General features: G+C 40.9%; 1 protein-coding gene across 2 annotated transcripts in view; it reads right to left on the bottom strand.

The window, feature by feature from the left end:
* Positions 1-25,961, bottom strand: part of MATN2 (matrilin 2) — a 565,117-nt gene that overhangs the window by 94,203 nt on the left and 444,953 nt on the right. For both annotated transcript variants that reach the window (XM_086966035.1, XM_086966037.1), the window contains one exon: positions 10,251-10,373. In XM_086966035.1, the coding sequence (XP_086822161.1) occupies positions 10,251-10,373 (123 nt within the window). The remainder of the gene's footprint in view (positions 1-10,250; positions 10,374-25,961) is intronic.

The raw sequence follows: 25,961 nt of genomic DNA, 5'->3' as shown, positions 1-25,961 counted from the left end.
AATTCTTTAAGAAAAGTAAGAACAAAAATTTCCAAAATGTAATCATTAAACTTTTTATGTACCCTAGTAATGCTTTTTGTAATAGAAAATTATCAACAGTCGAACAGTCAGCAATCTGTTGTACAGTAGATTCAATGTGGTGCATGTCAGAATTGGTACTAGTTCTACCCACATTGGAACTTTGAGGAGGAATACAAACATTGCGCTTCTGAGAAGATCATTCGGTACCTTTCAAGTCAAACCATACATTATTGTCTTCAGCTGTTTTAAAAAAAACATTCTTGTGTACAGAGCTAAGGCTTTGAGCTGAGACAAACTCCAACCGCTTCTGCTGTATTGAAACCCAAACCCCTGCATTAGTGGATTCCACATTACATGTTACAGTTCTATGTGAGATAATCAATAGCTATTAGACATGAATGATTAAATTGTATAATGAAAATAAAGGTAGGATACGATTACCACACTGTGCTAACCAGTTCCTAAACAAAGTCGTCTTTTTTCTTTTTTATCGCCAGGTTGTGAGCAGAGGCTGAGTATGAGCAAATTTGTGTGAAAGGGCTTCGTGGGTAACAGGCAGGTCGAGAGACGTGTGCACAAAGAATAGACGTGGTTTCTAAATGGATGTCGGATTAGGATAAATTAGCAAGTAAATAGCGTTTTCCATAGGCCATACATCACCGATCTCTGGTTAGAGTGGAGAGATAAGGGGCAATAATGATGACAGAGTTCAAATGTCTGAGTATACTTAGAAAGTTATTATATCAAAGTAGTAGAATTGAAGTGTATTATAAAAACATTAAAGGAAAAAGTAAAAAAAAGATGGAAAAAATCCATTCCAGAATAACATGAGTTTCTTGCAAGTCAAGGAGATTGCAGTCCAGAAGTTCTTCAACGGTTTGAGATGCGTAATGTTCCAAGAGGCTATTGTTGCCATTGTGTGAGAAAAGTTAAGCGATCCAATTCATATCCTCGAAGGGACAGTAATGTTCCTCGAATGTTGGAGCGCAATTTGAATTGGCTGGCAATCTGCGAGGTTGTGAAAGGTCGCACGTTGCAGGAGATCTTTTGCGGCTGCACAGAAATCCCATTTCGCCACGATACATTTTTGCATTGCATTTGCCATTGCTCCACTGCCAGAACAATCACGTTCATAGTTTTCAAGATACTGCTTAACCTGCTGGATATCGGGTGCTATTGTTGGGATTTTGGCAAGGCATAGATCCATTTGCCAGTTGAATGGGCAAGTTTTGTAAACAAAAGATGGTTGTACGTGTATTGCGTATGTGTAAATAAATGTTATGTTGTGGCTGGCTCCAATAATAGACAGAGGCAGGAATCCAAAAAGTTTTTCCATTTTTTTACAGTATTGATGTAGCTTGGCGTAGAGGCGTATTCTGTCGGACATAGTTGTTACCGCAAAGAGCGTAGCCATTTTTTATAGACAGAATTCGTAGTAGGATGGCCGCAAAGAGAGCGAGAATTATGGGCACTGTACCTGTTATTCCAGAGATGATCGAATGAATGAAGTCTGGTATTAAAAAGAAAAACAGTTTGAAAGCGTGTTAGAAGGCAGTAGGAGACCGTGTTAAAAAAGTGTGCCAGATCTTGAGTGTGAGATGTGTTGAAAATTGTGTAACAATTCACAAAGTGTAATTGTAGGTTCGCATTTAAAAGGGAGTGTATTTTACTTGAAGTTTGTGGTATCTGCAGTCGATAAATTTCTCTTGCAGAAGTGAGGCAGACTTCTGTTGTGAATAAAAGCGCTTTCAGTTTGGTTTGTTTAATGAAATCTGTTTTCAAAGTAGGGATTGAAGGCCAAGTTGAAGTTTGGGAGTTAGTTTGTGTGGGTAGGAACAGACATTACCACAGGATGTTACTGGGTTTGAGACAGTAAGGACATGCGGTATGCCAGCTCACTTTCCGTAGGAGTGCATGTAATTGAGAAGCAGATAAATGCTGTTAGAAAGCTGTGTGAATGTTGGTCTGATTGTGGGAGTTGGCGTGCTTTTAAAAAAGCAAGCAAGATTGGGGGCTGTTAGCTTAGAAGCGCCGTGTAGTTGGACATTCTTGGATAGTAATGAATGACTGCCATTGTGGTCGCACTTTTCACATGTGAAAAAAACTTCTGTGTGCTCTTTAAGACAGCGATATGTAAATGGGAGAAACCACTGCTCGTGAATAAACGTGGTACCTTATATAATCACATACAATAAGACAAACGACATGTACACCTAGCAGACTCAACGACACAACATACTGTGGGAACCGTGGCTAGCCATGTACACAAGGCAAACATGGCATAGCACCTCTGCCACATAATGCGGAATGCAGGGAAAGATGGGAGCAAAGTATGTGCGAAGGTGGCAAGTGATTCTCGATTATAAAAGTATACAATGCAAAGTGTTGAGGGGATGTGCCGGGCAGACTTGAGTATGCAGACCACAGAGATGTACATGTCAACATACACTGATGGTCTATTAAGTGAAGTAGACAGTGGACGCAACCATGATAGTACAGTCAGTAGGGAAGATTACGAAAAGGTAGCGCATATGTGCCTTCCCCCCAAATGTTTCGCGTAGTGGACTGGCTCGGCGTACGCAAGGGTAGCGTAGGGGTATAAAGAAGAAGCACGTTTCTCTGGGTGTGGTTTTGTTCCAGAATGGCAAACAGGTCTGCCAGGTCTGCCAGGTCTCGCAGCTTACACTGCCACGAGGTTGACGCCGTGAGCAAAGGTGGCTGCGTGAATGATGCTCTCAGCGTGCTGGTATCTAGAAACCGTCATGGCCACTGCAACGCATATATGTCCCACAGTTCACCTTTCGACACAGTCGTATGTGAAAAAGGGCCCACCACGTGCCGGCGGAAAACTCCTGGGCCAAGGTCAGAGAGCTCGGAAGGCTCCTGAGATTAACACTGGCTACCGCGACACAGGCACACAGCGCACAGCCTGAGGCTCAGCAGCGTGGAGTGAATCGTATACTACTAACACAGTAGTCCAACAGGTATCAACAGTGGAACGGTGTTTTGATACCATAGTGGACGATGCTAGAATTGTATCTGAGAGTGGAGATGAATGTACTCCCTTCGACCAGGTGCAACCAACTCTAGGTCCCAAAAGTGGAACCGTGTCTTGCCGCCAGATTCATCATGCTTTTTTGCGCTCGCAAGGGGCCGGATTCTGAGAATCCGGCCCTTTGCGAGAGTGATTTTTGCATTTGGGATTCAGCATCCCAAATGTAAAAATCGCTAATTGCGATCTCGCAATTTTGCGAGGAATGACATTTAAGGAATCTCTATTTGAGATTCCTTAAATGCAATTCAACATCCTATTTACATTTGCGAATTCGCAATTTCTAGGCGCAATTTACCGCGAGGTCAGACCTCGCGGTAAATTGCGAAAACTCAGAAAAATGCATTTAAATGCATTTTTCTGAGTTGCATGTTACACACACACATGTCCTTTGGACATGTGTGTGTGCAACACCTGTGTGTAATGTCATTTGAGGGGTGCTACAGGGTGTCCTGTGGACACCCCTGGCACCCTTCACATCGCAATCTTATTTGCGATTAGCTAATTGCTAATCGCAAATAAGGAATACTCCTTATTCATTCCTATGGGCCTTTTGGCCCATAGGAATGAATGGCGAGTTATTCCTTATTTGCGATTAGCAATTAGCTAATCGCAAATAAGGAATCAGTAGGAATCGCATTTCATTATGCGATTCCTACATGATTACCGTTTTGCGAGTCCTTAATAGCGAATCGCTATGATTCGCTATTAGGGGCTCGCAAAACGGCCCATTGATGAATCAGGCGGTTGATCCCACAATGGAAGATGTCCTATATTACCTGCTGCTTGGTTTTCACTGAACTCCCTCCGTTGAGGTGCATCAGACTCTGTGCTACCATAGCTAACTGCTGCACATGAATATTGTGCTTGGTTGACACCAGTTGGTGCAGTACAGCAGGTCCGAACAGTGAAACAGGGTCTTGATTCTATGATTAAGGATGTCAGAAGTTAAAGTCTGTGTTGATTTCTGTGTACCCCCTCTGATCAGGTGCAACCAACTCTAGGTCCCAACAGTGGAACGGTGTCTTGATCCCACAATGGACAATGTTAGAACTGCATATGAGAGTGGAGATGAAGGTACTCTCTTAGACCAGGTGCAACCAACTCTAGGTCCCAACAGTGGAATGGTGTCTTGATCCCACAATGGGCAATGTTAGAACTGCATCTCAGAGTGGACATGAAGGTACTCCCTTCGACCAGGTGCAACCAACTCTAGGTCCCAACAGTGGAAGGGTGTATTGATCCCACAATGGACAATGTCCAATATTACATGCTGCTTGGTTTTTATAGAACTCCTTCCGTTGAGGTCCAACAAACTCTAACTGTTGCACATGATTATTGTGCTTAGTTGACACCAGTCGGTGGAGTACACCGCGGTACAGCAGGTCCGAAGAGTAAAACGGGGTCTTGATTCTATGATTGAGGATGTCAGAAGTTACAGTCTGTGATCATTTCTGTTACCACCGCCGATCAGGTGCAACCAACTCTAGGTCTTAACAGTGGAACGGTGTCTTGATTCCACAATGGAAGATGTCCGATATGACTTGCTGCTTGGTTTTCATAGCACTCCCTCTGTTGAGGTGCATCAGACTCTGTGCTTGCGTAGCTAACTGTCGCACATGATAATTGTGCTTTGTTAATACCAGTCAGTGGATTATACCGCGGTACAGCAGGTCTGAACAGTAAAACGGGGACTTGATTCTATGATTGAGGTTGTCATAAGTTAAAGTCTGTGTTGATTTCTGTGTACCCCCTCCAATCAGGTGCAACCAAGTCCGTGCTTTCGAATCCAGCGGTACATGGCTGTGAGCGTTAATGACCACTGCCTCTGGCCTACACTGCGGTAAGCAGGGTTCACAATTTAGATCGATGGGAGTGGTTTAATTACAGAATCCAGTAGTCAAGTAACTACAAAGTCTAATGAAATATACACAATATTGTTTTAGTATAGTTGCTTGAAGAACTTTTTTTAGATTAGTTATAGGTTTAATAAAGTGACCTAATTAATCTTGCAAGTCAAAAGTAACAGTGAATAGTGTAAACTGTGGACAGATGAAATCACAATTCGAATTGTGTTGATTTATGTATTGCAGAGTTTTCTGTAATGTATGTTGTATTTTGTGAAGAGGCAGTGAAAAAAAGTATTCATGGTTGTGTGTGTGAGTACTGCCTTCTTTTAACACTGCAGACAGCAGTGTTCACAATTCAGATTGAGTCTCTTTTGTAGATGACGCAGTTCTGTAGGAAAAGACATTGCTCTAGTGCACTCTGTCTAACTCATATGCATCATTGCAGGCTCCGCACACGGTCTTTGTGGCTTCGCGGATTAAAAACTGTGGAGCTCAATTCAATGCCACGTGACTGTGGGCCCTTGCTGAACGCTCTCTCTGGCCTACACTGCAGACAGCAGTGTTCACATTTGAGATTGAGTCGGTATTGTAGATGACACAGTCCTGTTGGAAAATACATTGCTCCAGTGCGCTCTGTCTGCACCACTCATACGCATCATTGCAGGCTCCGCAAATGCTTTTTTGTTGCTTCACGTATTGAAAACTGTGGAGCTGAAGTCAATGCCACGTGGCTGTGGAACTTTGCTGCCCGCTCGGTCTGGTTTAAACTAGACACAGCACTGTTCACAATTCAAATTGAGTCTCTATTGCAGATGATTGCATTGTTGATGGCCAAAGATATTGCTCCTAGTACGGCCACGGGCCTAGTACGGCCCGTGGCTGTGCACATGCTGAATGCTTTTGATGTGGTTATGCGAGTGCACTAGAACTGATGCAGTGTTTATGATATAATCTTTTTGTGTATTATTTCAGACCTATTGATTGTGTCAGTATACCACAAGTTGTGGTTCTTTTCCGATATAATTTTTTCTGTATTATTTCACATCTACTGTCCCTACCTTACTGCAGCACAATTTATCGATTCTTTTAATATTGAATCTCTGTGTGTGATCCAATGATTACTGTTGTAGTTGATGCTAGCAGCAACCATTCCCCAACGGCTGCTTTACACTCACCCCACACACATCCAGCACAGACGGCACTGAATATGTGACCCTCGTAATAGAAAAGTGGTCTGTGCTACTGTGTTCATTATCTATGCATTATACTGCCCCTGGGCCGTACCGCATTACATTGTGCTGTGGACAGTGTATGCAACCTCTGGTAGTGGAGAAATCTTCAGTTATGTAACTTTTAGGTGTATGGCTATCACCTGTGGAAGGTTACTTTACAAAGTATGAATATTGATGAAGATGATTGTTGCATGATGTGTGTAGTGTAAGATATGTGTATGTAGCAAAAAGTTTAGAAAAAAGCTCTCTAAGCAGAATAGGTGTGTCTCATCAAATGCAGTACAGAGATTGACTAAAATGGGTGGTGTTTACGATCTGTTACAATGGGAAATGTTATGAACTAATGAAATGCTTTTTTTTATGGTCACATGGCAATCGCGCACCCAGCGCGTAAGTAGACCGCACCTGACGTGATTTTGAGAAAATATATGTACTATAATATACGTTTATTACAGTGAGAAATATATAAATGTTTAAAATATTTTTGATTATCGCTTGTTCTCATATACACTTTAAAGTTATTTACATATAGTTTTGAGACAAAAAAAGAGGGAATAGAGTACGCGGCGCAACACCGTACGTCTATGACGTAACATAGGGCGTGGCAGTGTGCACTCGTCGCATACACAAAGCGCAGCGGGCGCGACCCTTTATGTATATGATGTAACGTGCGGCTTGGTACTGCGTACCAAACTAGCAGCTGGCGCAACCTCATATGTATATGTTGTTACGCGGGACACGGTGCCACAAAACCGTCGGATACGAAATGTGCCTCATTTAAATGTGGTGGATAGGTTTCGCGTGCTGATCGTGCATGGTAGACTACTGGTACGGGACTGTAGTTTTCTACAAAAAAAATTATATACATATTTTTGGGGGAAGTTATAAAACATTCGATAATTTTTAAAGTTAAAAAAAGGATAAGACAGTTGCAAAATATTAAAAAACAATTAGAAAAAATATAGGTTTTATAAATATTAAAATATGAAATTAACATTTAAAAAACCTTTGAAATTCACTGAAAAAAACATAGGTTTTACAAACGTTATAGTTAGGAATTAGCATTTAAAAACCTTAGAAATTCACAGAAAAAACCATAGGTTTCAGGGACCTTGTAGTTAGTTGGACATTTGACTCATATAAAACCAGAGAAATTCGCCAGTTATAATTAGTTGAGCTAACTATAACTCGCGCGTCCGCAATGCAATGCTGATGATGTCACATATTACATCACTCATGACATGGTCAGTGACATCACTGATGGCATCTCAAATGACATCACTGATGAAATCATGCAGTGAAGTGAATGTGTGTTTCTGTAAAGTTTAAATATTTTTCATATATATCTATGCCAAGGTGTATTGAAGAATGAGTGGATTTACATGTGCCTGATTGGATTATTTAGTAGGTGCGTGACTGTTTAAGTGAGGGATTGAACGTGATTGAACCGTTCCTAGAATACTTGTTTGCAGTCCAGAGAGGACCTGGCCTGGCAGTTCGGGCTGGACTGTTCCCATTGGGCGGAGGGTCAAGACTGATTTGCATTTGGCTGAGTAAAAAAATGATGGATTTAGGGCCAGATTTATGACTAGGGATGAGTGATCGCCAGTCACGTATCAAACGGTGGATGGGGGAGGGGGCCCGGCCCAGGTGGAACGAGTTTTGGGGGTTGCGGCCTCCTCTCCACACTCTTACCTCACACTTAGCCATGATGGGCAGAAAGCGTAGGGGCATAAGGCCTAGCTATACCACTGGTGTTTCACATTGTTCAGCATTCCATCTTTCAGTTGTTCTTTTTGCATTTGTAAACTATTTCAGACTGCAGATGTATGATGGAATACAATGTGTTCCCCCAATGCAAAACAACTCTCTACTTGGCAAGGGCACCAAAATAGGCTAAAACGACAGAGAGAGAACTACCACGTGTGGTGCTATATGCCTTACCTCTGGTTTACATGTGGAAATCCAGCTTCACCCCAATGTTTGATTGAGATCAAACACAGCTGCCTTATTGTGTGAGCCTGGGGAATACAATATGGCAGATCTGCATATGTTTATTGCTGTACTAGCATAACAGTAGGTGTCATATACTTCTCATGGACTGCAGCCACACCTCTCACGAAGGCTGCTAGATTTGTAGCCACAAATACAATGAATCTTTACCCTATAGAACAGGCATTGTGGTTGTGCCACATGCCGGTCCTCAATATACTACCTCACATGGTGAGCAGCTGAGTTGGCTGCATCAAGAATCAAATATGTAACCAACATATCCAATCATGCAGCAGCAGAAAGTCTCCACTCCAGATGATCCTTAATAAAGCAACCAATTCAAACCAACAAAACAAAAATACTGGCCCAGGAAGCTCCATGTACAGCAAACAGGCCTGCAACCAAGACTCCATGCAGGGCTTTGGAGTTTACCGCTGCTGGACCTGTAACTATGTGAGCCCTACTGCAGTGGGCAGTTCAGGGGTAGGAGGACAGTTGTCATCTGAAATGCAATAGAAGCACAGTGCCACCCTCCTATTTAATATTACTGGGGAAGGGGAGAGAAGACATCAGACAACTAGTCCACCAACCCAATAACTTGATCCTGTGAGCATCAGGGTGCATATTGCTCAAGGAGATGCATGCACTCTGAGTTGGGGATCTATGCTGCCTCTTGGAGTTTACCGCAGCAAAACCTGTTCATGAAAGCTGAGCCGGAGAAGATGTATGTTCGGATGTGTATATCTAATATCCTGTGACCTGCCCCCAACAAGCACTAGGGTGCATAGTGCCCCTAGGAGTTTGGAACACACGGAGCACGGCCTCTTAGAGTTTGCAGTGATGGGAGCACGGATAACACTATCGCAGAGGCCACTCTCAGAAGCAGCTCCATCATACAGGGATCTGCCTAGAAGCACTGCATGTTTGAGATGAAAATGTGGGGCTTATATTGTGGTGCAGATGACACAGTAAGAGAAGTGTGAAATGAGTAGAGATTTGAAGGGATGTAGTCTCACAAGTTAAAGATAACAGATTGAAAATGGCGCACTGGGACGCTTCCAAGTTGATGGTGGTTCTGCATTAGAAAACATCTAAGCAGGTTGCAAGAGCTAAAAACCACAACATCAGGAGAATAGGGAGAGTGAATAAATCACAAGAATGTTGTATTATATGTGTAGGACAAATATTGTAGAGGTGTTGCTCATGTGCAAGGCGTAATGAAAAATGAATCAACAAGTGAATTATCAGGAAAAATGCTAGAAAGTCCAGCACGTCCACTACCAGGATTAAAAAAAGCATAGGAATGCAGGTTATTATTGCAAGAATAATTACAGACTTTGATACGGAATAGAGTATAAGGTGCTGCAGTAGGCAGATAAATCAGCCCAGTAGATGGACTTTGCAAACATGCAGGGAGGAAGCTGTCACTAGTAGTTCAACCTTTCATGTGTGATTGAGTATTTTGCTGGCTTGTGGAGCTTCAGGATATTGACATCTACCACTCCCGAGTTAGGTTGAACTGAACTGATTTCTCCATTTCAAGGTTCACGATTCAAGATACAAAATGGTCAATATTTAATTTGACATCGAGTGCTCTATTCCGAATTCCTACTTTTTTAAGTCCAACGCCGCAACAGCACTTTTTATATGATGTAATGTGAATGCACCCACTTTTTCCTATTCATCAAATCTAAAACCAGTAGTTAAACGCTACTGCACTGGCCACACCTGGCAGCAGATGGTTGCTTCTTGATTTGCTGGATGAGGTCTACTCCTTGCTGCTGAGCTCAGTCTGTCCTCAAGCCGGGCGAAACACAGACTAATAGTAATCACATAATCATATGCATTTGTCCTGCTATATTTCAGGGTCAAAGGAACTTAACACGGACCCATTACAAATAAATGTACCAATGTAAAAATAAATCTCTTTAATTACATAACTTGGCTGCATTCGACCCAACTTTATTCCAAACTTGCATTGAAAACTTGCATTGACATAATGTGTTGCAAAGTCAGAGATGCTCAGTTCTTACTGTGGAAATGTAAACATTACGGCTAGAGAAGGTTGGTGGGACCATAGCAAAGAGTAGGGGTGTTACTTACTGCGGCACTCTTTCCCATCCTCTCCCAGTGTGTATCCTTCAGAGCACGAGCAGACGTACGAATTCTCATTATTAACACAAATGTGTTCACAGCCATGGTCAATGGACTTGCACACGTCGATCACTACAACAATAAAACATTTGTTAATGAGACATGATGGTTATAAGACCTGTTTTCCCATAAGGCAGAGGTCTTCAAACTGGGGTCGGGCCCCCTGGGGGGGCCTTCATTGATCGCAGGGGTGGGGGCACCAGTGCCAGGCCATCGGAAGCATCATGAAGATATCAGTGCTCGGTTTTCAATGAAAACGTGTGTGGCAGTAAGCCACTCTGTAATGGCCCATCAAGAACAACTGTTGTCCTTTATATCCTGTCTGAAAGTGGGTGTGAAAGGGGAAGGGTCTACAAATATTCCTCAACCGCCCCTTCCCCCCGACCTCATTTCTGATAATCAAACTGCCTGGCTGACCAGAATAGTATGTTTGGCAATCATGTATTTGATTGCATTTTTAAAAGAGGTAACACAGTTTAAGTGCAATATTTAAATATGTTAAAATAATATTTAAACATTGCCAATTTAATAGAACAATTGTGAAAAATGTGCTGCTGTATGGGGTCTGATTATTTTTTCTTTTTTTTTACACACAGGGGTGGCACTGCAATAAAATGTCTGAAGACCACTGCCATAAGGTGACCACCTCACTCCTTATTGGCAATTAGTCAAGGTCATTAAGGGTAATGTCTCCAGTTTTCCCCTACAAATCATTATTTTCTGGTGTTTTAGTCTAACTAGTTTAATGAAACCAAAGCAAGACTACACCACTCATAATGCATTAGGTTGTCACAAGAATGTTCAGGGCTGAAAAAAGTGTCTGTAATGGTCTATATGGAGATGCTCATCCTAATTCCTCCCATACTCTTCCCTTTGTCTATTGCGTCATGCCCTTTGAATGCTACCCTCATCAAACATACACCTCGCAGAGCTGGTTACTTGTAAATTATTAGACATGCTGACCTACTCTTTTTAGGGCTACAAACAGCTTAACCTGTCTGAGCTGTATGTCAGAGTATCGACTACAGACATTCCGTGCTACAAGAATATCATAACAAAAACAATGACAACCAAAATACCGAGCAGGTGAGCATGTAAAGTATAGATTTACTACTTGATTCGATCGCGTGGGGTGGGATTACCTCTGGGCAGCTCTGGTTGCATTCGGCATAAAAGGTCAGTACTTGAAATGGGTTAAATCCCTGTATGATCAACCAAGGGGTAAAGTATGCTACTCAGGACAATGCTTACCTATCTTTCCAATTAAACGTGGCACACGACAAGGGTGTCCTCTGTCTCCTCTGTTATTTGCTTTAGCAATAGAACCCTTCTTGATTGCATTGCACAAGCAAGAGATGATTGTACCGTTTAAAAATGGCCTTAAAGCACTAAAAATAACTGCTTATGCAGATGATGTCATCCCCAAAAAAGAAATTAAGTTAACATTTTTAAACTTTAAAAAAGGGGAGCGGGACAAGGTGTACGGTAAATTAGCCACCGTGAAGTTTTATAAAGACCTGAATCTAACTCCGGGGCTACAACCCTACCTTGTGAACGTGACTCGCCCATCACACCAATTTGTATTAATCCGTGTCAGATTGGGTATTGTCCACCACCTTGTTGCGTTTCCAACTCAGAAAGTCAGATCAGAGACTCCCTGCCCATGTGACAACATTTCACGCCAGAGTTGCTGCCATTTTTTACTCTTTTGTAAATTTTATTATTTCCTTAGGTTAAAATACCTCAAGCCTATTTTTATAAAATACAATACTCGTACCACAAAGACCGCATTAACACTTCTATCCTCAATGGAGAATGTGGATATTTGTTTTTTTATGGCTACCTATATTTTGAAATGTACAGCTGCCAGGAAAAGTATAGTACTGTAACCTTTTGATACTTACCTGTCTGTAAATTTTTGAGATGTACAGCTGCCAGGAAATGCATAATGTTGTTTTTATTTTATACATCCCTGTCTGTACATAACAGTTTTTTTTTTAATAGTTAGAATTTTGGAACGGTCACTTGTGTTTTATGTCTATAGTATGTATTGTAAGGTCCTTTTTATACACTAAACACTCACTTTCCTATGCCTTTAGAGCGGTTTGGATTTGGTTTGTTTTAATGTACAGTTGCCAGGAAACTCCATTTGTGTGTTAAATTAATTGATTTCCTGTCTGTACTTATTTGTATATATCCCTATTTCGCTTTTATCTCTTTTTAAACTTAACTGCTGCCCATGATTGACATATATGTTTCTATTCATATTAGCTTTTTTACACCATTAATGTGAATATTGTGTACTAATTGTGTATATATGGTGATGTATTTAATGTCGCTTGTATGATTTGTATTCTCAAATCGAATAAAAGCTTATGAATATGAATATGAAACTGCTTATGCAGATGATGTAGCGGTTTTCTCTACAAATGTCCCTGATGCGATATCAGGTGTAGGTATCGAAGCAGATAAATATGGTATGGCATCAGGGTATAGGTTAAATATCAGCAAAACGCAAATAATTACAAATTTTACTCTACTTACACCAATGGATGGAGTATGTAATGTGGCAACATACCTCGGGGTAAAAATCTCTTCCAATCTTGATTCAATAATTGCACTTAACTATGAACCTTTATTAAAAGAAACTTCTCTTCTTCTTAAGAAATGGCACAAACTTCCAATGGGGATCTTGGGGCGAATTAACTTAATCAAAATGAAGATCTTACCTAGATTTCTATATCTTTTCCGGTCTATACCCTTAAGAGTATGTAATACTTATTTTAGCAGACTGGAGGGTATCATCAGCAGCTTCATATGGGGGTATAAGAAAGCACGACGGGCGATATCTCTGCTTAAACTCCCCTATGACCAAGGTGGACTTGGGTTACCAGACTTTAAATTATATTATTGGGCTGCTTTTTTAACTCGTTTTCGCAGCCTACTTATTCCCGACAAATGTCTTTATTTTCATAAATTCATATTAGGGGGGGAGGCTATTATGTTTTTGTACAGACTCAATGACCCCAACTACTTTAAACGAGTACGGTTCAAGACGATTCGAGACACAGTAAATATCTGGCGATCTATCCTTAATAGGAATAATATCTCCCTATTTCATGCTAAAACACCACTCTGGTATAATCCAGGGTTACCAGGTGTTTTTCAAGATCCAGCTAGTTTTATGTTTTCGGATAATGGCATAAATAATCTGGGAGATCTGTATGACCATACTGGATTTTCTACTTTTGAAAAGCTAAAGATGATGTATAAATTACCAGAAAGGGCTTGCTTTAAATACAATCAGATCAAGGATTATATTACCCGTAGAACAGGCCTTGATAGTATATCTGAATCCGAAATCTGGAGCTGTATGTATAGGGATTCTGACAAGGCACTGATCAGCTGTGGTTATAAGACTTTCTCTATCTTACACAAGGATGATATCAGTAAGGTGGCAGAAAAATGGAGTACAAAGCTGGATGTGAATGTAACACCAGATATGATAACCTCCTCACTAAATAGCCTAAATAATGCAGTTCAATCGTCTAGTCTGAAATTACAGCTGTTTAGAACTTTGTTTCAACTGTATTATTCTCCAGACAGGATTCTAAAATGGGCTTGTAATAATGAATCGAACGAATCGAATGATCGTACAAAATGTCCTAAATGTGCACTCAAGGGGGCAAACATTGTTCATATGTTCTTTTCATGCCCCGAGTTATCCATTTTCTGGAAGGATGTAGCTGGTGTTATCTCGACCAAAATGGCTAGGCCAATTATACTCACGCAACTGGAAATTTTGATCGGAGTTGCTGGGGTAAAGAATAGATCTCGGGACTTGATGAATATACTTTTTACATGTGCCAGATTAACTATTGCCAGGGCTTGGATACAAAGTCATCCCCCCACGGTCATGGAATGGTGGCTTTTAGTTAAAGACATTTATAATATGGAAAACTCTTTGGCGATAACTAAGGGACGGAGGCAAAAACGGAAGGTACAAGAAATTTGGGGAGTAATTATGTCTTAATGATTAAACAGAAATATTGATTGTTAGTATTGTTTTTGATTGATGCCTTATCTTATATGACTTGTCTGATATTGTATATATATCTATTTGATGTTACTCATGATACTAATAAAAAACACTTAAAAAAAAAAAGATTTACTACTTGATATCTAATTACTTTCAAGATAAATGATTCGTCATGGCACTTACCTGTGGAGTTAAGTACAGTGCACCTAAGATTACCAACATATACTTACCTTCTTGATATTTTGGTTGTAGCTATTGTTGCCACAATATTTTTGTAGCACGATGTATGAAACTTGATATTTTTTAAGACCACACCATTGTTGGTAAGCAGACTCATTGTCTCCAAAATATTTAGATTGGCCTTTGATTCAGTCACTCGCTCATGATGGGGTGACTTTGTTGTCTATCTAAGATGTGGTTGTACGGCTTGTACTTTTCCAAGTAAAACTGTGCGTTTGTTGGACAACATAACCATCAAAACTGTGCAAGACTGATTCCACGTACACTGTCTGGATATGTTGGCCAAAGCCCTGCTAGCTCAAAGTGCACCATCTGTAACTCTAACCTTACAGGGTAACAAATGGATGTGCAACCTCAGAACATGACAACTCTAACTCCCCCAGGAAATCATGGTAACAGATTTCGAACCCTTTCACTTAGTTACTTATGCATACCCCAAGAGATACACAAGAAACATACAGTACAGCGTTTCAACATTTATTGAAGCATTGTGATTCTTAAGTAAAATACTTGTGCTGCAATAATCAAATGAATAAACAGAATGATGTGATTAACATTATGAGAATGGTGGAAAAGATTAGCAGTTCAACCATTTTGCTTATTACAGAAACGATATGCTTGCATATAAGCACTGTAATATTTTGTACTCCTACCTAGCGCATCCTAACCTATCATGTCTACGGTGATCTAATCTGCCAAATCCCTGTAGGGAGATCTAACTCCCTGTTACCTGTGGGTTAGTGCCATCAAGCTTCCAGGCTTGGTGTAGAGTTGGACAGCATCCCTCGCACTAGGTAAACAGGAATAAGCTGAGCTGGAATTCCGGCAAAGATTAACCTCTCAGTGCCTGTGAAATGCTTCTCTGTCTAAACAAAGGCATGATGTCATATATAATAACATCCTCCATATTACCGTGCCGAAGCCCCAGCCAGGACGCTGTTGTTTATTCTATTGAGACAACTCTGTCTCAGAGCGACCAAAACAAATAACAACATATTGCGTGATGAACTTAGCCCTTGTACAGAATGTTCAAGGTGTTCTGATTGAGTGCCTATGAAGTGGTAGTGTAAGCAAAACTGAGTTAGAAGAATATTAACCTGTATGTGTATGCATATGAATATGTGTCACATGTCATCGTATTTAGGGAGCGAAGGTTACTTAAGAACGTGATCATGTAAAATGGTGTTTCTTAACCAGGCCTAATGTAGCCATGTGAGAATGTGTGCTCCTGATTCAATGACTTTCCTCCCTAGTCTTGATCATGTCCTGCCCAGGAGCATTTTGATTTACATTGCCTCTATGCTCCCCAATATTCCCTGCCCTCTCCTGTCCCACTCCCCTTCCAGTGTCGCATATACATTTTTTTAAGGGGGCTCGGCAGCTGCTAATTGCTGCCAGGCAGCTTGCAGCCACTCAGACAGAGGTCACAAAAGAGATAGATTGGTCAGGTGAGTAGAATAGTAATTGAACTACTCCATGGAAAGACACTCCAAGGAGTCGAAATTCTATTGCATTATCAACATCAGTTTGGGAGACTAAGGCAAAGAGCATAGTGACCTCCTCGAAGACATAGTAGATCAACGAACCCAGCCGGCAGCCAGAGTAGGTAGAAAAGGTTCCACCTCAAGCGATGCAGCATGGACCTTTATAGGCCATGTAGGCCACTTTCAAAGCCTCTGTACTTAATATGAAGCTCCAAGGAGACATTATTTAAAATGTTTTAAAATGCACTGAAGGTATGTGGATGTTCTGCCCTCCTCTGCACTTTCAATGAACCAGGGCTCCCTCCCCATGTCACTGCCATGTGCTGCCTATCTCCCTGGTGTGGAGGCCCCAGAGATTAATCCGGAGTGCATGGGGCAATGCCACTAACAGTAGCCCAACAATGGTGCTGATGTTGGCTGCGGGCATTGGTGTCACTGGAGCTGCTTGCCATTGGCTGTAGATGGAGCACAGGTGCAGGCACAATGTAGCCCAGGGCAACTGCAGTGCAGTGGTGGGTGGTTAGCTGGGCAAAACAGGGGGTTAGAGAATGTATGGGCACAGGCAAATGTGGTTATGCATTAACAGAGGGGCTGTGCAGACTGTAACACTGCACAATATTTACTGAGGGGTTAGTAGTGCACCCCAAGAGAAATGAAGAGCTGCAGTCTGACTGCACTGAGTCTCATCTACAGCTATGGAGAAGGTGTGCTAGTACCCTGAGCCTGGGTGCCACTGTTTTCACCCCCATGGATGGTGTCTAAGAGTTACAGCTGAACATGTATCACTGACATGGAAGGGAAATTCAGAAGCGTACTGAGCTTATTCGTTTTGTGTTCGCTGTTCAGCATCACCTCTTGGTTTATTTCATGTGTACACGTAGGTCGGTGTGTGTTCACCATACATTTGAACTCTTTGCTCCCCATTATTTCACTGGTTAAATCCAACGAGGCAGTAAGTTGTTTATTGTGGAAGGATGAATTGCACAGGTGAACAGCACACCCCTGCATACTATGCCCAATACATTGAGAAGACATGGATTGGCAACTTCAACTGAACTGTTCGTAAACATAAAGGAAGCAACTTTAAATAATAATCCATTTCTTTATATCAAAGGAAGCTTGGATGAGGCAAACTGATCTAATCCTTAATCCTGTAAATATAGAGAGAATTTGATGGTGGGAAACCCTTCCACATCTTGAAACCTACTTAAAAGTGATTTCCATTCCTAGTGTTTATCCTTAAAGGGTCCAGGTCATGTCAATCAGAACCGTTTATATCAATAGTGTCTCCGACATCTCAAAAGTACCTGTTGCAGAAGCTGCAGCATCTGCACAACGTGGTGGCGAGGATAGTTCTAAGGCAGAGAAGTGGGATCATGTTACTCTGGTCCTGAGAGCCCTTCATTAGTTCTTGATGGAAGAGAAAATAACATGTAAGGCATTATGCGCGACTCATCGAGCCTGGCATAAAAGCAGGATCACTCTTCATACAGTAACCAAGCAGAACCTGTAATGTGCATCAGTATTCTTGCCAGTGGTACCTAAGTTCCAAAAACAAGGAACAGGAGCATAAGCATTCCCAGTACTGGAGACCAAGGCCTGAAACTATCTCCCGGTCAAAGTGTATATGTTACCACCTGCAGTTCAGAAAGGCTCAAAGAAAAGTTTCTGGTGTGAGGTGACCCCAAGAACAGCTCTCAGAATGCCAAAGACTTCAGTTTTGTGGTCAGTTAAACAGTGCCAATATGCCTCTTGTTGCTTAACGGCACACATACAAGATCTGTCTAATGCACAGTTGATCCCTTCTCCGGTGGCACATGACCGATGAATAATAATGAGCTGCTGCTCAGAGGACACAAGAGATAGACTGGTCAGAAACTAGCTCTATTGTATTTTAATTTTGCATGTTGAATTATCTTGTGTAGGATAAGGTACGTCCGGAGAACCATTCTGCTTACTAGTTCTGTCTAGAAACTCAAGTGCATCTCACCGGGACACCCCAGGAATCCATATTGGGTGTTGCTTCATATCTCTGCAGACACATCATCACTTAAGGCTAGACTAGACTGTGCCTTTTGTGTAGAGTCGGTCTCATGACTGTATATTTGTCGCCTTCCGTAATATTACTTATTAACCTAATAGTAATGAACTGCTGCTTTAAGAGCATAAAAGTAATAGCATCACAGTCTTCTAATTGGATGAGTTGTATTCATCCATGCTTACTTCACAGGACTTTTTCTATTTTACTTTCAGCCTCCATCAGAGTGCATGTTTCCTTGCTCTCTTTGGGTCCGATTCATAGAGGTAAACGTACACTTTTGTGTAAGTTTACTACTTTTCAGTATCCACATAGGTAAAGTTTGACCAAAAGTTTAACTTTACTACTTTTCGGTATTCACAAAGGTAAATTTATACCAAAGTTCCAACTTTACTACTTTTAGATATTCACAATGGGGAACTTTGACCAAAAGTCTAACTTCTCTACACGAGGTTCACAAATCGATCCCCGGTGCCGGCAGCAGGTTAGCCCAGCACCATGTTACTCTGGGCAATAGCTCGCTTAATCTTCCAGACGGCCCCCAGTGACGGGACAATTCTCCGGAGGCAGCTGTGCACTTTACAAATGCTAGTATTTCATTTCATTTCAATCAGAGTGATAACAGGCAGACAGGAGGAAAGGTCCATACTCATTTTCAATCAAAGTTGCAATGCTGCCTTGCTCTAGGGGAAGAATGCACGTCAGAACCATGCCTACTATGTCCCATATTTACTCACACTTTGCTCCAGGTTTGCATTACTTTTGTAATGTAAACCCAGACCAAAGTGTTGTGGTGGTATTTACTTTCCAACTTTGTATTACTTTGCATCATGTCCTTATTATTCAGATTAACATATCTCCCAAAACACGTTAAAACTACAAAACAAAATACAATTCCACATGACAAATACTGCCAGATGTACGAACCTTAGTGTTTTCAACTTGTAATTTACATTTAACGTGGTTCGGCGCTCAGATGGGGACTTTGAGCCTGTGTATGTTCTCCACCCGGGCTGTGCAATACAGCCGGTGAAGAACATGCAAAGTGCGCATGACTGTTTGGCCGGCCCAAGACGGCCGGCTAACCATCATTCGCACTTATGTATCCCAACCACTGCTCCCCTGCTGGCTCTGCCCTGCCCCGCCCTGAAAACCTGCTTCAAACAGAAAAATAATATGGTAATAACATAGTGTTATCATTTTAGTTTTCCTTTTTCCATCGCTGTCTCTTCCCTCTGCATTCCGCCGGAAGACCTCACCTGCGTGAAAGCAGTAAAATTTACAGACGGATTCCACTCACCTATTCATTCCATCTAAATTTATAATTCTGATGAACCTAGTAACTCCATTTATGGAGCTCATCAGATTTAGCGGGTCATTAGTAATGAAGGTCTTAATGGTGACTGTGGGTACAGTTGTACCCTTTAAGATCCCATCAAATGGGGACCTCTTTTGGGGGCTTTTCAATCAGATATTTGGTGAAATATTCAGAGAACATTGCATTTGAAGGGACCCAGTCCATTTACAGTAAAAACTATAAATGCATACCATAATAGTTTTGAAAAGTTGTAAGTGTGATCTCCACATAGAATTTATTCAGTTTTCCAGGATTAATATCCGTTTTATCCAGCTCATAGTATGGAGGACAGAGACATTTCTGTTTGTAGCAAAATTTCTTTATTTTAATTCATATGACAAAGACAGCCGACACGTGTTTCGCCCCCTCTTGGCGAATTGCGCCGGGGCTTTCTCATGGCTGTTGGAAAAGGAATGAGACAGAATGTTTTAGATTATGTGGTCTATGAGCAGTTTGACCCCAAGAGAAACCAAAGATAACACCTAGTGTACAGGAGTGGTTGGATTGGTTTTGTGATACCATATCACCTAAAAAGATTATGTTCGTGATCAGGAAAAGTCTTAGTGCCAAAGTCAAGAGCAGTGATTAGAGAAATACCAAGAAGCCGTGCGGGACAAAAGTCCAGAGAAAAAAGCCTTATGGATGTGTTTCAGTATTTATTCAAGAGGATAGCTAGATTCGGTTAGCGTCAGAGGAAATGTCACTATATTTGGTTAGTCAATCAAAGAAATACCAAAGTATCAAAGCAGAAGAATAAAGTGAGTAGAGAAATACAGTGTGGTCGAAAAATACAATCATCATACCTAAATGGATTAAATCACGTTGGCAATTCTTATTTCCAGATATGTACAGTGTCCGAAATTTTAAAAATCTAATTCTTCAATATTAAAATATTTCCTGTTGATTTAAACAGAACGATTCATAAGTGCAATTGTATTGACCTCCAGTCTTGTATACAGCGTATTGAGTAAAACATAATGACAGGCAACCTTGCAATATATAAGGACAGTGTATTTTTAAAAAAACAGTTTTCCAACATAAATATCCGTATTTGTGGTGTCTATACATGATGTTTATCTAATCCATTGACAGTAGTGCCTAGTAGTTAATATGCTTTTGTCACAAGAGCTAAGCATTCAAACGATCTTGTATCAGCAAATATTTCAAAGGATGATAGTCCTAATACATTAAGTTTAGGTTATAACACCTATATTGCAAAGGCATGTATTAGCCTGTTTTCAGCAGTATCTGATTAAATGTACACATGGTATAAGGGTTGTTTTCGCTAATCCACAGCACATATTTTTGCACATTTTTTATCACACGCATTTTTTTACACTTTTATTACACATATTGTTCCATGGTTACAAGCGGTGTGTACTAATAATTCCTCAAAACGGACCTTTGTTTATAGATGTTGTTTGGTACTGTGAGTTGTTTTAGTGGCGGTGAGGGTTAATAGGATTAGAGAAAATAATAAGCCTCATATCGGTGCATATATTGAAATATTTTAAAGAGGCAAGGTCGCCCTGCTTAATCCGCCCGTTTGGGAGAAAGTATGTAGCTTTGACCGGCCGAAATGCCGTAGGTCGTAATCCTATTGTGTATCAGGAAGTTCTCGATAGAAGGTTTTGTGGGTTGGTGTCACGCGAGCAAACAAAACGGCGTGCAACCAAAATTACCCCAAGTATACACATTATGTCTAAGTTACGTGATGTTAAAAAGGATTAGTTACGAGCATATCTGTCCGGAAGGGACGGGGATGAGAGTCATCCGTATTAAAACGAGCTGCAACGTGCAGTTTAAAACAATATGCACACACACACGACTTACTGGTTTAGGCTAATGCCCTCGATCCTAGAGTCCTCCCGGCATGGTGGTTCTTCGGTCGAAACCTCCCGCATCATACGAACGCGGGATCCGGCAGTTAAAGGGAGCGACCCGGAAATGAATGTATTAAAAAAAAGGGTTGTTCTTTTTGGGGATGTTTATTTGTTTTTTATTTTTTATTTTTTATTTTGTTGACAGGATGGGCATGTAATGGTACTCGTACTAAGTTGAGATTTAAAACGTAGGCGTTTTAACAGAGCGAGGGTGTTTAAGTTGGGGAAGTTAGATCATAAAGGTGTCCTGATCAGATCGATACGGCGGGCGCCATTTATAAATGGTAAAACAGCCGACCAAACAAGTGTAAAGTTTGGACAGCTTGTGTACAATAAATCGTGTATATACCTATTCACTCGTATGTTTATTCAGAGCAACAAAAAAATATTAGAATGGTTTATTCCAACTAGCGTATGTTCACTTTCATTAATTAATTATATTTCCACCGTTTGTCAAAAATTAAACGTAATGACTAAGCTTCCAGATAAAAAGGCCTGGTAGTTTGTATTGATATCATATTAGAACACCCTTAATGTCCCGCATAGATTATATTATGTCAGTGTACCTCTGCATTTACCTAGGGGGAGTAATAATTTAGACGTAATGACTTAGCCTCAAGATGTTTAGGTGAGGGTAAGGGCGCACAGTTCTTATGCATCCAGGGGTACATCAGAGATCTTTTTATTGGGGTAATATGGGCTATTTACATTTTTCGACACCTCCAATGTCACGCGTAGAATCTATTATGTCATAATACTTCTACATTTTCCTAGGCAGAATGACAATGGGTGAGCGTAATTAGACATGATAGCTATCGCTGGAAAGATGATACTGTATAAGAACCCAGATGCAATTATAAAACTCATCTATTATGTGAATGACTTAGTCCATGATGTTATTACAGTATCTCACATGCGAGAGTGTGAGAATTTTTTTTTTTTTGTAGTCTATGATTCGTTTCCAATTATGCAGACCTAAGACTATGACCACGATATTATGGTGTCACCCTCACAGTTACAGCATATCGTCCGTTACAGCCAAAGATGCCACTCTTATTCTTGACCACAAAGTTATGGTCTCACCCTCACAGTTACAACATATGGTCAATTATAGCCAATGATGCCACTCGTATTCTTGATTTTGTTACAGTTTCCATTCCAATGATTAGTGAGCTCTCTTCTCGACGAAGCATCTGGTCCAAATCACCTCCTCGTTTGGGAATTTTGAGTCTTTTTAGGCCTACCAAAGTAAAGCTCAGATTGTTTTTGTGGTGCCGAAGGAAATGATCTACAAGGGACTGTCTAGTGTCTGTACCATGGATGTTCCTGTAATGTTCCTGTATCCGGACTTTCAAAGGTCTTTTCGAGCTGCCAATGTAGTATTGTCCACAAGGGCATGTTATTAGGTAAACGACGTAAGTACTTTCACAGTTGATGAAATCTCTGATCTTGTGTTTGTTGCCATTGATTAGGACCTCTTTAGTTCTAGATTTGCCCAATTTGCAGATTGAACAGTTCATACAGGTAAAAAAAACAATGGTCTGCGGTGGAAATGTTCTTGGTTTTGGTTGGGTGTCTAGAAACGATGGACAGATCATATCTCTTAGGTTTTTGCTGCGCGAGAAACCCATCTGAGGTTTTTCTTGTATTGTGTTGGACAGAGTTGGGTTATCTTTCAACAGATGCCAGTGTTTTTGTAAGGCCTTACGAATATGTTGTTGACCGTTGTTGTATTCAGTTGTAAAGCGAATAGTTTGATTTTTCTCTTGTAGTTGGTTATTGTGCAATAAGCTCTGTCTGTCAGATGTTTTGAATTTAGTAACTGCTTTGGTAAGTTGTTGCTCTTTGTAACCTCTTTGTCTCAGGCGTTCAGTTATGTTTGCTGAGTGAGTTTCATATTCTTCCACAGAGCTGCAGTTCATTCGTGCTCGTCTAAATTCCCCTCCTGGGATGTTTATGATGGTATGGGCAGGATGACTGCTGGTGGCATGTAAGATGGAGTTTGCAGAACTCGGTTTTCTGTACATTCTAGTGTGTAGCTGATTCTCTGAGATGTAGATAGACAGGTCCAAAAATTCAATTTCTGTTTTAGAGATATTATGTGTGATTTCAATACCCCATTGATTAGGTGACATGGACTTGATGAATGATCTTAGTTTGTCCTCAGTTCCTTGCCAGATCATTAAAATGTCGTCAATGTAACGACCCCACATTATTATATTGTCTGTCACTTCTTCCGATCTTTCTTGCCACAGCCAATGTTGTTCAACCATCCCCATTAGGAGGCAGGCATATGGGGGTGCAAATTTTGCCCCCATTGCAGTCCCCCGCAGTTGTAAGTAGTATTTTCCATTGAAGAGAATGTAGTTGTTGAATAGACAGAATTCAAGAAAGTCAAGGATCATTCTGTTGCGCGCCGTTAGATGGACTGAACGAGTTTGCAGGTATTTCCTAGTGGCAGCTATACCATCTGAGTGTTTAATTGAGGTATATAAACTGGTAATGTCAATAGCAATAAGAAAGAAATCTTCTTGCCATGTTATGTTGTCCAGTTTTTGCAGTACATCCTTTGTGTCCCTGATGAAGGACGGGAGGGCTTTCATCAGGGGCTGTAGCTCTGCGTCAATGAAAGCTCCTAAGTTGGAGCAAACAGAATCAATACCGGCGATTATAGGTCTTCCTTTTGGTATTCGCCCTGGTTTATGCACCTTAGGTAGCAGGTATAGAGTTGGTACAACTGGGTTTTTGATATATAAAAGATTTTTTTCTTCTATGCTGAGAAGTCCTTTTTCATACCATAGGTCAAGTAGTGCAGATAGTCTTTCTTGGATTTGTTGCGTGGGGTTCTTTTCCAAAACTTGGTAGCAGGTGTTATCATCCACTTGACGTTGTGCCTCTAGGAGGTAGTCTGAAGTGTTTAGAATAACTACATTTCCCCCCTTATCCGCTTCTTTTATTGTCAAGTCCTTATTTTGTCGTATTTCCGCCAAAGCCAGTCTTTCCTTAGTTGTTATGTTTTTTGGGATATATTTCTGCTTGGCTTTGTATTTGTCAAATTCCTTGTTTAGGTCTTCAGTTACTTTGGAGAGAAACATGTCGATCGAATTGCCTGGTGGTAGCGATGGGGTGAATCTTGATTTTTTCTTTAAGGGATTGGGTTTGGTATGGAAGATATCAATACCTAGTTCATCTGCAGTTGTGGTGAGTGATTCCAAGTCATCTGGTGTTTCTTCAGAGGAGAGATGAAGGAGGAGATTGCTGTTTTCCAGGTTTTGTGCAGACAGTTCACTAGTTTGGTTATTTTGATTGGTCACCGTCCGTCTTCTCGGATTTTCTTGGAAGAAGGAGTGTAGTTTCAATCTTCTAGTGAATTTAAAGAGATCTATTTTGGTTTTCACTAGGTCCCATTGAGCAGTTGGGCAAAAGGACAGTCCTTTGTTAAGGATTTGATTATGTGTTTCCGACAGGGTAGTATTCGACAAGTTGAGTACCAAGTTATTGGTTATGTTTTGGTCAGGTGTTGTTCCTTTTTCCTGGCTCTGGTTTGTACTCCCAATGTATTGGGTTTTGGTGTGCCCAGGTTTGGTGGTCGTGATCGGTTGTCTTGTATATTTCCTAGGCGGTGTTGTTGAACCTCCTCCCGAAAATTTACCTGCGGTCTCAGATTGGATGATAAGGATAGGTTTTCTACTGACCCTGCCTCAGATGACGATGGGGTCTGTATGGGTTCGTTGGTTGTATTGCTTGTTGTGGATGTATTGATATTGTCATATTTTTGTGCAAAAGTGTACACTCTCCCTTGTTGATAGTCCTGCAGGTCACGTCTGAATTTCCGATTTTTCCTTTGTATAATATCTTCCTCATATTCATCCAGGAATTTGTTTAAGATCTCAACATTTTTTGTTGTAATCTCACCCCAGTTTGCATCTTCGATTCTTTTGGATAAGTTGTCAACTTCTTTTTTATTGGTTTCATACTCTTCCATCGCAATGTCAATTAGTTGTCGAATCATGTTATTGGAGGCAGTGCGGAGGTTATCTTCCCATAGTTGTAGTTTTTCGGGAGCTGTAGTTTCAATTGGAGGGAAGATCAAGATGCGTAATCCCCGTGGGATCAAGTTGTGTTCTAGGTATTTTTTGAGGGATGCTACTTCCCACCACTTAGAGGTCTCCTTCTTTGCAACTTTTTCCAAGGCCTGGAAAGTACTTTTAGCTGAGGTTAAGTTGGTGGTGCTGGGTGTTCGACTTATAGTTGCGCCTGTGGAGGCAAATGCTGCTTCCAGTCTGTCATTCCGTCTGTCACGTCTCGAGTTGTAGGATGCCATTTTTTGTTAGTTTGTCTTCAGAACCACAATGGTAAGTTTCTTTTAGTGTTGATCAGTAGGTTGAAAGAAGATCATATGTTGTAATGTAGAAAGAGTAGCAAAGGCCCAAGGGTTTTAAGGCTTTGGACAACACTTGAATAAGTATAGTTAATCTGTGGGTGGAGACACACTCGAAGCTCTGGACCTCTTGGGCTTCAATTTAAGGAAACAGTTTTGAAAAGTTGTAAGTGTGATCTCCACATAGAATTTATTCAGTTTTCCAGGATTAATATCCGTTTTATCCAGCTCATAGTAT

This window comes from Lissotriton vulgaris, chromosome 4_1 (assembly GCF_964263255.1).
Source record: "Lissotriton vulgaris chromosome 4_1, aLisVul1.2, whole genome shotgun sequence".
Lineage (NCBI taxonomy): Eukaryota > Metazoa > Chordata > Amphibia > Caudata > Salamandridae > Lissotriton > Lissotriton vulgaris.
This window is presented reverse-complemented; position numbering and strand designations above follow the sequence as displayed.